Source organism: Amyelois transitella, chromosome 18, assembly GCF_032362555.1.
Source record: "Amyelois transitella isolate CPQ chromosome 18, ilAmyTran1.1, whole genome shotgun sequence".
Taxonomy (NCBI): Eukaryota; Metazoa; Arthropoda; class Insecta; order Lepidoptera; family Pyralidae; genus Amyelois; species Amyelois transitella.
This window is the reverse complement of record NC_083521.1, coordinates 3322887-3341304: the sequence shown is the minus strand read 5'-3', so window position 1 is coordinate 3341304 and position 18418 is coordinate 3322887. Positions and strand designations below refer to the sequence as shown.

The 18418-nt window shown below is 33.8% G+C and overlaps 1 protein-coding gene across 7 annotated transcripts in view; it reads left to right on the top strand.

Moving 5' to 3' along the window:
• LOC106136237 (uncharacterized) overlaps window positions 1-18418 on the top strand; it is a 286942-nt gene that overhangs the window by 123762 nt on the left and 144762 nt on the right. For all 7 annotated transcript variants that reach the window (XM_060949379.1, XM_060949376.1, XM_060949375.1 and 4 more), the window contains one exon: window positions 10632-10995. In XM_060949379.1, the coding sequence (XP_060805362.1) occupies window positions 10632-10995 (364 nt within the window). The remainder of the gene's footprint in view (window positions 1-10631; window positions 10996-18418) is intronic.

Below are 18418 nucleotides of genomic sequence, written 5' to 3'. Positions count from 1 at the left end.
AACATTGAGTGGGCGTAGCTCGAATACATTTCAGATCATTATCTCTCGTTAGTGTCTTTAGGCGAATAAGGCTGTTCTCACACAGTGACGAATGGTAGAAACGTGACGAATTTTGTGACGTTTCAGTCATTCGTGCGTACTTCAAATTATGATGGCATAATGTGAGACGTGTCTCGTTATAATAAGTTATACCTGGGACTCAAGGGGCGACTTGTGTTCCACGACATGTAATTTTATTATTCGTCATAAGCTCGGCTATAAATGTTAAAAAGCACTAGATACTTCAAATCTAAACAAAATTTCTTTCCTAGAAAATTGTTCAACAATCGAATTACACTTCGCCTTATGTTGTATTACATCAAGGTTTCTCAAAGGAGGAAAATAAAAAATTAAGTCACGAACTAAAAACTCAACAATCAAGGTTGTGCGTCATCAAGGAGTGGTGGTGGTGTTAAAAAAATACATACATATGGTCACGTCTATATCCCTTGCGGGGTAGACAGAGCCAACAGTCTTGAAAAGGCTGAATGGCCACGTTCAGCTATTTTGCTTAATGATAGAATTGAGATTTAAATAGTGACAGGTAGCTATCCCATCGCCTAAAACAGAATCCCAAGTATGTAAGTCTGTCCCTTAGTCGTCTTTTACGACATCCATGGAAAAGAGATGGAGTGGTCCTATTCTTTTTTGTATTGGTGCCGGGAACCACGCGGCAAAAAAAAATATGTATTCACGGTTAAAATAATATGTACCTATTCAGAAGGGCGTAGGCATATAAAATGTCAGAAAGCAGTATGCTATGCTTTTTATGGCTTCGAAGCAAACGTACGGATTTTCAGCCGCTCGGTGACTACGTATCATTTCGAAACGTCCGAGATAAAATAAAGGTACGTTACGTGCGCGTTTATTACCTGTATTATTATAACGCAATGCAAAAGTTTAAAAAAAGTTACATATAGACATGACAGTTAGAAGGAGAAAGCAAGAGAAGGAATAATCAATCTTCGTAAATGAAACACAAACTTGAATTTATTAGAAAAGTTAATTAAATAAGTAGTCGGAATTCTCACTAATTGTTAACCTAATAACAGTTACAGATTTACGGTCCATTTCAAAGCCCATTCGGGATTAGTGCCGACAAAGACGGCAGAATCAGATACATAAAGTAATTACTTAACTTTGGCCAACATTTGATAACGGCCTATTTTGTGTGTTAAATAGAAACTAGTAGAAATTAGCTCTATTTTGAATCTTATAACTGTGAGCGTAAAGTCTAATGTATGGGGAATATTATCATTTTGTTATCGGAAAACGTTAGAACTGAACGGCCTACAGTTGATTTCCATCGAAAATTCGCTTCCATTTGTGTCCTTTGATCCGTGGATGAAATCAGCTATTGGTGTAGGTGGTAATAACCTGATTTGAAATACAGCGATGAGCATTAGTCACTTCCCAGGTGAGAAAGTGCATAAAAAGCATGGGATTGGTTCAAAATTGAAAACAGCTTGACGAACTGATAAGTGAAAACTGTTGACTTTAAAAGCGATATAGCGTACATAGTATTTTCAAGACTGATGTCTCTGTCTGTCATATTTGAATCTTGTAGTGCTTTAATTTTTTATTTGCCACCATAACATCGGAATATATTAAGTTCAGTATTATAACTGCTTTTTGTATAAAGGTATTCATTTGAATAAACAATTATTATGAATAGTTATACTACCAAAATGTTACAAGAGTAATAAAATTAACTTTTTATTTTGCTAAACAACATCTTTATTTTCAAGGAAACCGTCACGTCGCATCCAAATCGGACTTTAATATACGAGGAAATCTTTTGAAAGTCTTGTAGAATACATAATGGAATTCCTGTGGGTTCCAGACGTGTCCAGGTACAGGACAAAAGACTGCTTTGAGCGAGGTTAAATCAGCCAAGAAAGAGCATTGCACGTCGAACGATATTCCAAAGGAAATTTTGCATACCACTTCACCGGCGTTTTTTTTTATTCATTCATTCATATAATCACGTCGTCTTAAAAGCCTGATAGGCCATGTTCAGCTGTTAGGCTTAATGATAGAAGTGAAATTGAAATAGTGACAGGTCCCGTGTTCTGAAAACATTATTTTACCAACACAAACAGTGCACAACTAAATAAGTTTTCACTTTATAACATTTCTTATGACGTTTTGAATATCTATTGTCAGCCACATTTGACGAGAATATTGCGCGTTCAAAAGCTTAGAACTATTAATTGATCAACATAATTAAACTCTATCTAAATTAATAGTCCAAGATCCCAGAGCCGTAAGACACAACTTATTTTCTAAAGAATGGATCTTTCGATTCTCAGTAGTCTTTCATGTACTTTTAATACCTGCATGTTTGTGAGACTTGCCCGGTGACACCTGCGCAGGTACCAGGCGAGAAAGGTAACTAAAAATCACAGTTACTTAACTTAAATTTTTATGACTGATTTTTATATATATTTTATAGACTATTACTCTGAAGTCATATCAGAGAAGTCAGACGCTTTCCATGCGCCAGAACCTTTGTCAGACGCTTTAAAGCTCTATCAAAAAAAAATTAACTTAATTTATTTTTAAATGTCTGACTTTTATATATGTTATTCAGATAACTATTACAAAGTTGTATTAAATCAGTCAGACAGTTTGTAATGACCAAACACCCCTTAAACACAAGAATTACTCAGCCTCGAGTATGAGCGCGATAGCACAATGCGCATGCGTGTCAGAGTAAAATATCTAATATTTGAAAAGTACTTACTGTTTTCAATTTCATATTTTTGCATATCTATTCAAATACGATGAAATTTATAATTAAAATAATAATTAATCATTTTTAAAATAATATAATATATTGCATACTGTATATAAAAATAAAAATGTAAAAAAAATTCTCTATTTGTTTCAGTCAAAATATTAAATGTACAGACAAAATATTTTTACCGTATGATTATATGTAGTATTTTGATTTTCAGTTTTTTTTAATAAATACTCAAACAACACAAAAAAAAATATTTTAAATAAAAATTACTATATATCTTGTTATTGTTGGGACTCGAACTCGGACCGCCAACTTCACAGTCTCACGCGCTAACCACTGGACCATCGAAGCCGTTGCGGTGGTGTCGAAATTAAAGTAGACTACATACATATGGTCACGTCTATATCCCTTGCGGAGAAGACAGAGCCAACAGTCTTGAAAAGACTAAATGGCCACGTTCAGCTATTTGGCTTAATGATAGAATTGAGATTCAAATAGTGATAGGTTGCTCGCCCATCGCCTAAAAAAGAATCCCAAGTTTGTAAGCCTATCCCTTAGTCGCCTTTCACTTATATTTATGTGTTATAGGTTTACTATTACTATACTATTTTTTAATTGTTTATGATTTTATTTTTACGGAATATTCTGCCAGCAACGACAATCTAACTGATGCTCATCATCAGTTAGATTGTCGTTGCTGGCAGAATATTCAGACGATGACTTGAGTGGACAGTATTGAGATTTAATAAATGATGAAAATTCAAATGATTATTTTGATGATGAAGATGATAAAGAGACAATAAAATAATTATTCAATTGATTAATCATAATTAATTATTTTTTATTGAAATTATTATAATAGATATATTTTTTTAAATAAATTAAAAATCATTCTTTTTGAAAGGCTATTGCTACAAAAAAATTCATTTTCCCCTATTTATATGCAATATTTTATATTATTTTAAAATGATTAATTATTATTTTAATTATAAATTTCATCGTATTTGAATAGATATGCAAAAATATGAAATTGAAAACAGTAAGTACTTTTCAAATATTAGATATTTTACTCTGACACGCATGCGCATTGTGCTATCGCGCTCATACTCGAGGCTGAGTAATTCTTGTGTTTAAGGGGTGTTTGGTCATTACAAACTGTCTGACTGATTTAATACAACTTTGTAATAGTTATCTGAATAACATATATAAAAGTCAGACATTTAAAAATAAATTAAGTTAATTTTTTTTTGATAGAGCTTTAAAGCGTCTGACAAAGGTTCTGGCGCATGGAAAGCGTCTGACTTCTCTGATATGACTTCAGAGTAATAGTCTATAAAATATATATAAAAATCAGTCATAAAAATTTAAGTTAAGTAACTGTGATTTTTAGTTACCTTTCTCGCCTGGTACCTGCGCAGATGTCACCGGGCAAGTCTCACAAACATGCAGGTATTAAAAGTACATGAAAGACTACTGAGAATCGAAAGATCCATTCTTTAGAAAATAAGTTGTGTCTTACGGCTCTGGGATCTTACTCTATAAAAAAGGATGTTGTTATGCAAACATGACCACGCACATGAAAAAGACCAATGAAAATGTGAAAAGCAGAATAATTGCGGCAAAAAGTAGTTATTTCGCGAGCGTCAAACTTTCTCATTGCAAAAATATGCTGAATTCGTTATTCGCTAACTTTATTAAATCCAGTATATGTGGAAATAGAAATGCCAATTTTCTCCTTTTACTTTCTTATAAAGGCTGCTTGATAAAGATTTAATTATGACTCTTGTAATCATCGGGTATATGTGTCGTGAAATATTTTCCAATGTATTTTTTAAAGATGTGATTTCTGCTCACCCGTCAAGGAAAGAGGCATGATTTTACGTAGATTTTATGTAAATTAATTAGTTTACTTTAAAAACTTTAAAATCACACAAACCAAGCTATTGCAATAATAAGTTCCAGACGTGTGCTATTGGATCAACGATAGCGCATAACGAATACAATAAACAAAAAAGCATCCAACACAAAAACAACATACAAAACATTATCACAGAACTCGGCAAAAAGGGACCATTAATTTCGCCAAAAGAAAATCTTCGTTGCATTCCAAATCGGGAAGGTGAGAGGCGAAAATTTGATCCTGTAGTCAGACGTCTCTGGAGGCGGCCTTAAGTAGAGACTCCATAATTTACTTAGGATCCCGGACAATATAGAACTCGAACAATGTTGGGCCAAATCGATAATTCCGATTCGCAATTAGTGAACTTTCATCTCGGATAGTTGAATGGCTGTCGCTGAAAACTTTACGTATTCATTGAGAACGTTGAAGTATTTTACACGGTGGTGATTTTATCTGTGTCAGTTTTTTATTTTGATGTGTTATTTGAGATATTTATTTAAATAGCCTTTCCACTTAGGTTTTTGCCTCCTACAAATATCAGTATTTGAAGTAAAAATATTACATTTTGTTTTTATGATATAGGTACAAGAGTACGTCAGTTGATGAAATCAGTATCTTCTTTTTTATAAATAGAAGATAATTACTTTAAGAGGTAACTACAGTTAAAAAAATTGTTTCAGTACTGGTGGACGCGTGGAAAGCAACATGTATGTTTCCGCTGCTTTTCTCGTAAATAAACGTAAATTCTGAAAATAAATCAAGAAAGGATTAACAAGGCTTATTAATTGGGATGGGTCAGAAGAGCTATGTACACATTTAAAAAAGCCGCCTATATTATTTATTTCATTACTAGCATTTGCACAACATTTTTCGTAACACAAGTTTTGAAGCTACTTCGAAGCTAACTCAATCTGTGTAATTTGTCCCGCATATAAAAAAAAAAATTAAAAAAAAATTGCGCGGTGTATCGTGGGACTTGTACACCTGTAGGTCTCTGTAATAAAAATCGTCAAAATCTTGGTGGTGTTGAGTTTATTCGTTATGTAGGCAACCTTCATGGTATATGCCATAGCAACGGTTGCCATGATGTTGTTTATTAGTGATCTGTCAAAAATAATTTTTATTTCTTAGATGTTCTTAAGATATACGTTGAATAATATAGACATTTTATACTGATTATTTTCTCCTCTTTTCTCCTTCTTTCTTCTGTAGGAATAACTAACTTTTATAACTATACTTCCTACAGTTACAAACAAAATACCTCTTCGCTTAAAAAAAATTAAAAAAAAAATTTATTGTCACCTTAGTCCCATATTGCGTGGAAGTAGAATGGATCACGGCGACGTCCCGCGGGACCTCGCGTGACGTGAACGTGGCGTTGAACTGATCAAGTTTCGCTTTAACATTCATGTCGGGACAATAAGATTAATATAGTGTTCTATTGGGTTATGACAGTGCAGTGGTTACGCGATGTCATGAGAGTTATTTATACATTTTTAAAACCTGTTCTGACACTTTTAGCTCTAATTATTAAACCAATATCTTAGTGCACGTTTTCAAATTTCAATTGAGACCATTATAATTGAGGTGTTTGAGGCAGGGATCAATTGAAGATGCGCACATATAGTGCATGAGACGTTACTCATGCACGTATGGCGTGAAAAAATTGCAGAGTGAAGAAAAATTACGACAGTCTTAATTTCAGTAGAATCTAACCAGTGGTTTTGGCTGCCTTGCCACATATACAGGGTGACTTTTAATTCAACTGCATAAATTTAACTGTTAAGTGTACTCATCTAAAGGATATTTAAAAACGTTAAAATAAAAATATCGGATCATATTTCAGAAAGTACGAAAAAAAAAATAAAAGTATCAAAATCTAGATCCTTAATACGTCATATCACCCCGGCCGGCGGAAAAGCGACGCGTAAGATTCAGAGGTCAACGACACAATTCAGCTCAGCTATCGCGACAACTCTGTACTTTACTTGATCTTGATACTAGAAAAATAATTTATTTTTCAGATATTTATTTTCATGTTTAGTTTTAATTTCTTTATGTAGTATGGGTCTTTATTAAAGCGTGTGACGTAGTTTTGAGGTTTTTTAAATGTGAAAATGATGACGTTTAATTTAAATAAAAATAGGCTCAAACGGCTCAGAAGCATGGTATAGTCTATGTTTAAAAGGATGCAGTTGTTTTAAATGTCACCCTGTATATAGGAACTGAATAGATTTACATATACATATATATATATGTATATCACTGTGTTTTCCTTTTAAAAGCAGAGTTTTAATGACTCGAAGTTTCTGCTGAACCTAACCTTCGTAGCCTTCTGATGAAATTAATATTGAAAGTGACAGGTGAAAAGAATCGAAATTTTATAAACTAAACAAAACACCCGAGTCAGTTTCATACAAACTTTTTCAAATAAATAATTTGCTAACTTGAATAAATAACTAGTAGATAATTACGAAAAGCTCCCGATTTCATGCCGGGTGTTCAAATATTTCGGCTATTAAGATCTTACTCAAAATAAATTAACTGCCAAATGACAGCGTCTAATTAAGACTGAGTCTGATAAATACTACCAACCTAACCAGTTAATACTTCTTTAATTTCGGAATATTCTTCCCTCGAGATTCAGTCACGTAGGCCGACTCATTTACATAGTAATTTGTTCAAAGCTTTACAGATTTACTCAACTTTACGTGTTTATTAAGGTTAAAAATATGATTAAATGGAAATCTAACAAGATTTTCCGTAAATCCTTCCTCTTTACAAAAATCGTTATTCTCCCAGTGCTTCGACGAGGGGTGATTAAAAATAATTTAGTCCCAGTATTTGTCCCATATACCTCCTCCAAGGCCTCCTTCAAGAAAAACTTGAGATCCAGCCCTTCATCAAGTGGTGAAAAGTGCTGGTGCTTAATTACACAGAATGGCTTAAATATACCTTATATTACCTGAAATGTATTTATTTTCTTGCGATGTTTTCCATTCTTTATGTATGACACATTACACATAGAATTATCACATCTTTATCCATTACAAGGTAGTCAGACCCAGTTGTCGCGAATGTCAAAGGTTTTTTCTTTATATAACTTAAACCGTCAATAATAAGTAATAACCTGTGTATTATAATTTTATTCATCCTACATCACATCTTAAGCTCCCTGGGTTGGTAACACGAACTTTATGTTGACGTAAGTGAAACACATATTCAAGTTTATTTGTTTTGACACCGCTACGATATATCTCTGACGAGGCTCGAGACAATGTTTCATTTGCCTGTCGAGAACATAAATCTCCAATAGTACAGAAATAAAGCTACTTGTTTTTAAACTATTTTAATAAAAAACTTACATTTATAAAGCATAAAAAACTCGTCACCAGCTTTATAAACTGGGAGTAAAATATTTTATCCATTGTGATGGGTTTTAAGAGAAGTATTATGAAGACTTGGTACAATACGGTTATAAATTGGTAAAATAGCTTTAAACCTTGGTCAACTACAGAAACTGTCAAGGTCTTTTTTTAGTATTCGTATACTAGAACGTTATTAAAATCATCTAATTCAGGATTTCAAGATACAAATTTGGGTGGCGATAAGTCGATAAATAATGAACCATAAACTTTGTTACGTACGAGTATCGGCGTTAATAATCAATAGGGCAATCACGTCATTTTATACGTTGTTTATAGCTGAATTGCTCTGAAATGTTTGCATTGTAACTATGAAAATGCTCTAGTTTTGTTTAAACTCAACTGTTATTGTAACATTATGTGATGACAGCGGTAAAGGATCAGCAACCGTAACGCTTCATATGATCCTGCTGTCAAAATGTCACCGTGCCAAAAGTTAGTATCTTCCAATGGTTGAAAAATAGTTATAATGTGCAATCGGACTACTGGGCACAACTTGGCCAGTTGAGTTTTTACAAATTATGTTTTGATAGCGCGAGCATTTTTTTTTCGCTAGCCAACTCGTACTTGTGTTCTATACACTCGTTATTTTGTACGAAATGTTTGTAATATCATGGCGTGACACTTCGTTACACCCTATTCGTTACGTAATTAGCCATGATGTTTTTCTCACAATTTTTATTAAAGGTGAAACATTTTCATATATTCTTTGTTTTCGCTACACTACGTAAGAATACAGAAATTTTCTATTCGCGGCCTTTGATGTCAGTTTATCAATCATAGAATAATGCAGATTAAATTAATGATAATTAAACTCCATTTAACAACCTTTTTTTTATAAAAGCACTTTATGTAGTATATGTATATATACCTAATATGGTTTAGTGTTAGAAGAAGAAGCACTGAAGTCTAAAATACAGATACAGTTGCAAATTACTGTACTTTAACATTAAGTATTTACTGCTGGTCAATAATGAAATTATATTACAAGTATGAGGTGTACATAAAATAGCGCCTCTTTCTCGGAGGAGTAGGCAAGGCCTACATATTTCTAATTGCCATGATCATCCACATTCATTACTCGTCCCGTGCAAACTTTAGAGAACACTTGACCTGACCTTATGAAATATAAAATTTGACGGCATTGCAGTAGTTTGATAAAACAAATGCTTAAGTTGATAATAATATACCTAAAACATTAATCGCCCATTAAAGTTCTCTATCACACTTAATGGTTGACTGGTAGATAATGCTTTCAGCCATTCGCCTATTGTGCTATAAACTTACATTTTTACAGTAATATTTAAATGAATAAATAAACCTGGTTTTGTCAACAGAAACTAAATAAATACATTAAAGATACAAACAGCAAATTGCATGAACTAGGTAGACTATATCGAGTATTCCAAAAATATGTTGAATCTATACTACATCATTAAACGTAGGAATGCTAGTATCCAAACATATTCTTTTGTTCTCAACGAGCACTTCAGACAATGCGAATGTTTAAATAGGAAAAGATGCAAAAATGCAGGCCGAATCACGTTTCCACTGAAATATAGCACGAACACATGAGGGAGGAAAATAAAACATTTTCAACGACAGAAAGTAGTTTTTACCTAGAGAATTTACTTCAAATAGTTAAGAAAAAATAAGCTGAAGGGAATGAAGTGATGTGTATTACACTTTATAAAAGCTTGTAAATTAATGAAATTAAAATAAAGTTACAATCTCACATTAATTTTTCATGTACATACACCTACATAAAAGTATCATCACGTCTGAGTCATCTTTTATTTTCTTAATTGGGTATACGTACCTAGTTAACTAAGTCAACAATATTTTTTGTAAGAAATTATAGGCAATTAAAATAGTGTAATAAGTGTGCATGCTTTTGTTTCTCGATTTTTCCAATCCCAATTCCAAAATAACCGTATAAATCTATTACTAGTACCTCTACCTACTCTCTTAATCGTCAAAGAACAATGGCAGCGTTCGTTCAATAAACTTCCTATTCGTATCTTGGACCAAGCAGGTCCAACATTGTTTGAAAATAATGAGACCGCTACGACCACTATTACTGCCTGAGGTAAGCTGCTCCAATAGAAATGTTTCTATTGCCCCCGAATTGGGACGATATACCGCCATTTTGTAAATGGCTTGGAATTTGCCGCTGTCTCTCCTGAATTGTGATCAATTCGATATAAAAGTTAGGTAAAGTTATTCGTTTTGGCGCCTTATTTTTGGCTCGTAAAAAATGTAGCATGTTTATTTGAATTAAGATTTCTTTTCATAAATTTAATTGGACGATGTTGCATTGTCAAAAAAATAACATTGCAGAATTTAGGCAAAATTACAATTAGGTACATTAATCTTTTTAAAAATTAAATGTTTAGGTACCCTACTTAATAATTTCACATCATTACGTCTGAACCCGCAAAGGGAAAGTTTGTCTCCTATAAGATTTGTACACGCTTTTACAATAAAACAAAGTGAAAACCTAATTCAATCATTGTTCCAGGTTAACCATGCATCGCCTGCTAAGCATCACGCTGATCACCACCATGGCCGCCGACCACATCTACTCCCAAGAGGACCGGGAGCACCAGGGACCCCGCACGTGTGGTGGCCACTTAAAATCCCCAGTCGGCATCATCCAAACTCCAGACTTCCCCAACCCTTTCCCAGTTCCAATCAAGTGCCGATGGATTATAGAACACGATATACCAAACGGGACTATATCAGTATATTTCACACAACAGTACACTACTAGTGGATTGACGTTTACGGAGTATATGTATTATGATGAGTCGTCATATAAGTTGGGGGAGAGGAGGGCGCTGACGGTGACTGAGGAGAACATTACGAGGGTTAAATGGCTTCAGGTGAGTCTATATATATGGATAATAAATTATATTTTTGCTGTCCTTACTGAATGGGCCGCTTCAAATTGGAATGGCAGAGGTGTGACTCGCAATCTCAGTGTAAAATAATTTCGCAGTTTGTGAAAAGACTGATAGCTTAAAACAATCGCGGCAACCGCATAAAGGAAAAGTGCGCGACGCGCCTACGGATTCTCATACAGAGAAAATAATCATTGTAACAACTTATCGTCAAGTTCCCGATATTATGTTACTTAAAACAGTTTTTTACTAAGGGCAAACAAACATCATAACTACTTAACCCTGCAGTGGTCGCGCACCTAATCGAGACAAGAGTGGTCGCGCGGACTACATACGTAGTCCATTTTCAAAATGAAATAACTTTTGTTTTTTTATATAATTTATTTATTTTACTTATGGAATTATAATCAGTACAGTTTCCTTAACTATATAAAATAAAAAAAAACTTAGATGTCAACCCTTTTTTAAATTAATTAAACAAAATCATAAATACTTCTCTAAATTGGCACAATAATCACAGCTTTGTTATTGATTGAGATCACATTTAAATATAATAATTAAAATTAATCATTTATAGCATTTTCTACACAGGAAAGACACATAATCTTGGAATGATCTCCACAAATAAACTTTTTGCAGGCAGTGCACGACTTTCGAGTATTTTTATTGCGAGCTCTTCCATAGTCGTGGCAACGGCGCACTACATTGCTCGACGTCGCCTCTGAAGCTGGTGCTTGTCTTTCTTGGTCCGTAATACCTAGAAAATCTTTAATTTTTATTGCCAAAGACCTCGGCAACGATTTTGAGTCTATTCTTTTTTGAGCCAATGGTTTCATCCAACCCAAAGATAGTCGTAAGGAAGTCCCGACGGCATACATTTTCATAATTTTTATTTGCTGTGTAAAAACATAATGCATTTAGTGCACCCAAGTTTAGTAAATTGAAGAACACCGTTAGAGGCCATCTTCTAGAGTTTCTCGAAACGTCTCACAAAGAACATTTTATCAACAAAAAACACTATATTATGCCTCCGAGTTCTTCCTCTGTTTTGAGGAAGTGTTTTAGACCACACTGTGTTATCAACTCCTGTGTAATATTCATTACGCCATCGTCTTTGCTGAGGTGGTTCCTCATCTTCAGAGCTTTCACCCGACCCTTCTCCTCTAATATCTTGTTCCTGCTCTGATCTACTTCCTCGTCCGAGCTAAACTCAGCTTGATAATTGTCGATGTCGGCATCAACTTCTCTCAACCACGCCTCTACGAGTATTTGTGCAACTTGTCGATCATCCATTTTTATCCTAAAAATATAATGTTAAATTAATTTATAGTAAAATAACATAAAACAAAAATATTTATATTACATATTTACATTAATTTATACATAAAATAAATTAAAACAAAAAAATATGAACTGAAAAAATACTTACGTAATTGGTCGCGCGGACTACGTGTGTAGTCCAGGATCTTTGCGGAGCTAGTATTGCTATATCCACGCGTGACCGGCGCTCGCGCTGCACTGAGAACGTTCCGCGATTAGTCATTTGAAAGTACCTAGCGGCACAAGAAACTAACGCGTAGCGTTTAAGAAATAAAACTGATTTTGTATCAGTGGACTACATATGTAGTCCGCGCGACCACTGCAGGGTTAAAGACTAGCCGGCTGTTACATACGTTCCCTATAATATGCCTTCGGCTTCGGTCGCGTGTATCGAAAAATATTGCAGGAAAAAAAAAAAGTTTTTGTTTACTTTTCAGTAAATCAGTATGGTTATAAAAATATAAAAATTATAAGCATTTCGATAAGTACAATTCTAAGAAATTCCCTGTTACACGCGGAACCAAAAGACATAAGTTTTCATAGATTTTTATTATGAATAATGTCAAAGTGCCTTGCAGCAGGAGGGTTGGTGAACGAGGTTAATAATGTACAACATTACGGAAATTATTCAATGTAACGACTCTGTCACCGACTGTACCGCGATGTGGAAATATATTGTACGCTTTTTAGAATAAAACATAATGATTTTTTTATAGAAAATAAAATAATAGGAATTACCTATGTTATTTAAAATAATCATAAATAAAATACCATTTTTCATTAAACTATGAAAAACACCTTCGTAAAGTAACAATTAGAACGCGACTCTTAACCATTTCATTTCATTTAAGTAAAATTTCTTACCTTCAATTTCTAAGGCGGAGTTCAATTTGCCAAATGAAATCAGCGGAAATTGCTACAAAACGCATAACGGTGGCATATTCCATACTGCCAAAATTGGATGACATTCCCACAGACAGGGCCAGTCGAATCCCTGCCAATATTACGCAGGAAAAGTCTTACAAAAACTAATGAAAACGAAAAAATAGTAGTTTGTGATAAAACTTTACATTTTGGAGTAAACTTTGATTTTTAGAAAATGTATGTATTTGGCTGAATAATTTTATTTCTTTGCTTTCTAGCTCCTGGTTTTTTATAGTTACGAATATATAATTTGTTTTGTTTGTTGTTTCTCAATATTAACTGGCATACAATATTTTACGTTCCTATACATCTTGTAACCTTATGATACTTAGTACTTCTAAAGCTAAATAAATAATAGAATAACAGCGTAGTTTTACAAGCAATAAAAAGTAAAATACGTATAATAAGACCTCTTTCCTGAGAGGGTAGGCACAGACTTCATCTTTTCACGTGATACGATCTTTAGATACATCTTTCGTTTCTGATATATCAATCATACTATTAATGCAAGCTCGGTTTAACGTACTCCTGACCTGATATTTCGCCAGGCAACACTTCAGACAAGTAAAATAAAAGATCTGATCTGAAGAATAAAAGATGTTGGTTCCACCCGAGTACCCATCGAGTAGAGTAATGGTCGCTAATCATCTTTAAGAAGCGGCAATATAAAAAGAAGTAAAAATTACTTCTCTACTTTCAATATTTTTACCTCATATCAGAAATAAATTATTGGCCAATACACGGACCAGCTATTGCCGTGATCATTTCGGACGAAACGGAAATAACGTCGTTAGGATGAAAATGATTATGACATACGGTTAACGATAATGTGCTTTTGCGTTGTTTCATTTTGTTCGACGTACAGATCTGATTTCTGATAGGTTATGAATGAGCATTTATTTCTTTAGGTTCCTTTACTATTGTTTATCATCAAATTAATGTCCCATAGCCAGTGAACTTACTTCAGTTTATGTCAAATTATTTATTTATTCTTTATTGTACAAAACATGTACCTATGTTAAGAACAAAAGACGGACTTAATGATGATAGCATTATCCTTTGTGTATTTTGATAGTTTTCTTCGTCATTCTATACAATTGTAGCAATTTTTTAAGTTATTATGTAGGTATTCATCTAACAGCAAATTCGAGTTGTATATTAAAATCCTTTTTTTTTATCATACAAAGTTAATATAAAAACATTTTATTTTGAATGACAGGCACCCAAAAAGTTTCATAATACTAAATTTTTTTTACACTTTTTTATTTCAAAGGCGACTCTCTGACTCTTTAGTTAAGACTTAATGCAACAGATGTGTAAATGCCGTTTATTTTAGCCGTAGCCCCTGCGGCTAAATCCCTTCAATTCACTTAATAGTCGACACTCAGGCCCTGCATAATTTTAGGGCAAAATGTACATTACATGTTAATCTAGATCCCAGGACTGTGTCAAGGCTATTAATTACTTACTATTCTACTGACCAACTTACCCAATAAGTTGTGTAGGTTTTTAATCCGATTACATACGTCTCAGACTTTGTTTGGAATTTCTGATGAAATATTTCTTAGTACTTTCGTGTAATTTACTTTTACTAGAATTTCATAAGATTTTTCTTCTTTTATTATTATGCGTATTAAGTTATGGAACTATACATTTTTAATTAATTCATGACGTACGAAACATAATTCACAGGTGATTATAAAACAACATGTCTAGAACATTTATCTATTTGAAAGGGATGGGAGGGCTTAAAGCGGGAAATAAATATTACACCAGTGTGCAATCTACCTAAGCCAGGCAGTTCATTTCGAATCTAGCGGTACCGTGAAAGGCTGGCGCGGCGTTTCACACCGGCCGGTATTTTGTAAAGCCGCACGGTCGGCCTACCTCGCGCCCCAATTCTGCCGAGTGGCCTTTGATTGGGGAACAGTAAGCCGTGAATCTAGACGCTACAGTTTTGCAGGAATTATTTATTGCTAACATTTACTGCTAATTTTGCCCGTATTTAGGTATTCACTTACGCGAATCTCACGGAAACAATATTTTTATTTAGTTAATAGATAACCTTACTGTCTTTTTTGGTGACTCTAAAATATGGTTTGACATTTTCAGAAGAATACAGATGCAATCAATCTCCATAGTTATTCATTTCGTATTAACGGTAAGTACCGTGCAAGGCTGGCGCGGCGTATGCACCGGCCGGTATTTTGTAAAGCCGCACGGTCGGCCTACCTCGCGCTCCAATTCTGCCGAGTGGCCTTTGATAGCAATAGTAAGCTGTGAATCTAAATGCTACAATTTTATAGGTATTATTCATTGCTACCATTTATTTACTCGTAACTTTGCTCTTATTAACAGATATTTAACGCGAATCTTTTGTTTTGCGTTAAAGGATAAATTGTACGTTTTGTCCTTCTATGTGATTCTAAACTATAAAAGAGAATACATGAGAGAATATATATGAGAGATTGAATCTAAGCGCTGCAGTTTTATAGGATTTATTAATAATCAAGTTTTCTAGGAGACTTTGTCAAAATTGTTTGTTGTTTTTGAAATGTCAAATTAAGTCTCTCCCAAATATTTAAGACTACGACCTATTGTTTATATTTCGTTACGATCGTCATTGATAGAGTTTACGGTAACCATATTATGTTACATTTTTTGAATCACAAATAACGCTATACAAGCGACCTTAGGTTAATTTACACTACTATTAAAACTAAGGTGAAAAAAGAGAATTTGTGTTCATAGATTTATGTTGTGTTTATTCTTTTCAATTTCTTTCATTGTAACTCAGTTTACGGTCATAGATCGAATTATCCATTCCATTAAGACAACTGCGGGTCCTTCTTTACCGCGAGCGTTCAAAGTCGGCACAGGGTCTTCGATGGAACGTGACAAGAATTGAGATGACTATAAGTTTCACAATTCATGAACATTAGAAGTAACTTGAAAATAGAAGTACGTCTGGATAAATTGAAAATATAATTTATTTATTTATGTACACAAAATTATACACAGGAGCATTCAATACAATTTTAGTTCACTGCACCCTGCTAGGTGTCTTGAGCGGCTAGAAGTAACCACTTTTAAATATAAAAGATATTTTTACTCTGATTTGATAATGATGATGAAAATATAGCTGGGCATGTGAAGGTGCTTAATGTGGATATTGTAAAATTTTGGGCCCAGGTTTTTTGCAAAGAAGACGCATTTGGCAAAATTGTCAAAATCATGTACTCGTATGATGTTTATTTTATCGATGTGCAGAATCATAAAAGCACCACAGTGCAAAACGTCGTTACTCCACAAAGATTGTGAACGCTGTGAATGTCTTTCGCTTTTTGCAAAATGCACCGTGTCTCCACAATGTCGAGCAAATAGAGGAGGTACAAAATAATGTCTTCGAGTATCTTGAACAGGGCCGGATTTCAAACATATATTTTAGGTGCTGCAAAAATTTTACGCTTGTAAAAGGCAATCAAGAGGAAGGCTTAAGAATTAAGGATTTGTTTTGGGTTTTCAACCGATCTTTATCTCGGCATTTCAATTTCATCACTGTGCCATACAGCTGAACGAGGCTTGTTAGCTCTGTCTATCCCGCAAGAGATACAGACATGATTATTTATATACGACGAACTTGCATAAAAAGTTTGAAAAACGTGGGCGCGAAAGAAATTTTCAAAAATAGTGAAAGTTTGCTAAAACATTGCCTAGAAGAGGAATCCCAAGATTTAGATATTCCGTGCGTCGCCTTTTACGACATACGGATAAGAATCCTATTCTATTGAAGTGTCGGAAACGACACGGCATCACATTTTGTATGAAATGAATTTTATTAATATTGTTTGATCCATTTCATTCTTTAGTCATATAATTTATTCGGATTGTGAGAAATATTTATCGGAAATGAAAAATACTAATATCCGTTCCTGCCTACATCCCTGTTTGACTGTGGGCACACAAGAGAGTCTGGGAATAGGATATCAAACGCTCAAAGCCATGTCGTTTCTTACATCCGTATTTGAAAGTCATGTTAAAATATTGTGCTGAAAGCTTCACTGAAAGAGAATGAATTATTGTTTGTTCTTTAATGCTAATAGGTTAGTTATATTATAAAATTTAGCTTGAAGCTTTAATGAACCCAATCAACTTCACATGTTTTTTTTTATTGTTAAATTACGTAGGTACATAACATCTCGCTTCTTTTCCGGAAGGGTAGGCGACGACAAACTTCCACTTGTTCCTGTATTCTTTTTACATTTCGACACTAGATTAATGCGAGTTCTTCCGCCATTTAATTAAATGCCATACTATAAATTAAACGCCATACAATTAAAATTGTGTACGTTGATACGTACATCCAAAATCGCTGGGTAAATTATTTTTTAATTTGGCATTACGTAGGTTCAGGCATTAGAGGTAAATTTTGTGAATGTTGTACCTTGTAGTAGTGTGTTACATATTCGTCTTAGAAGGCACTGTATTAAATAGGAATTAGCTCATTTGTAATTCCTTTTACAAAAACTAAACCCTTTAGGTATCTGCTTCAACAGCGATCAGCACCTGTAGTATCTACGCACGACGCCGTTATTATCGCACAAAAAACTATCGCTGTCCCGTTTCACGTCATATTATAAAGCGAAACAGCGATAGGTTTTCGCGCGGTAAAAAAGGCGTCGCGCATGCCATACTACAAGGGATGGAGCGGCAGTTTGAAACGTTGCAACTCGGCAAAACAAGAAAAGTTACAATTGGGGTAATAACCGCAGCGAACCACAACGAGCCTCTGAATATTTCATGACTGTTTTCATTTATTCACCTTTATATTTGCCTTTTTGATTCCAACTGGTCATTTGATACTCGCAAACAGATACTTATTTTTAAAACTAAATGAGTCGTTAAGATATTGGACTCGAAAGTGTACAAACAAAATGTTTCTACCAAAAGAAAGTTACTAACACTATTTTAAATGTTAATAAAATGTTAAAAAAAAAATAAATTTACAAATAGCAAAGGAACATTTTCATATATTTAATAAACTAGTATTACGTATACATTATTATTAACTGTCATCCACACAAACATTCTATATTTCGTCTAGCCAAAAATATTGTTAACATTAAACATAAATTAATTTTACCTTTGAATTTGGAATCTA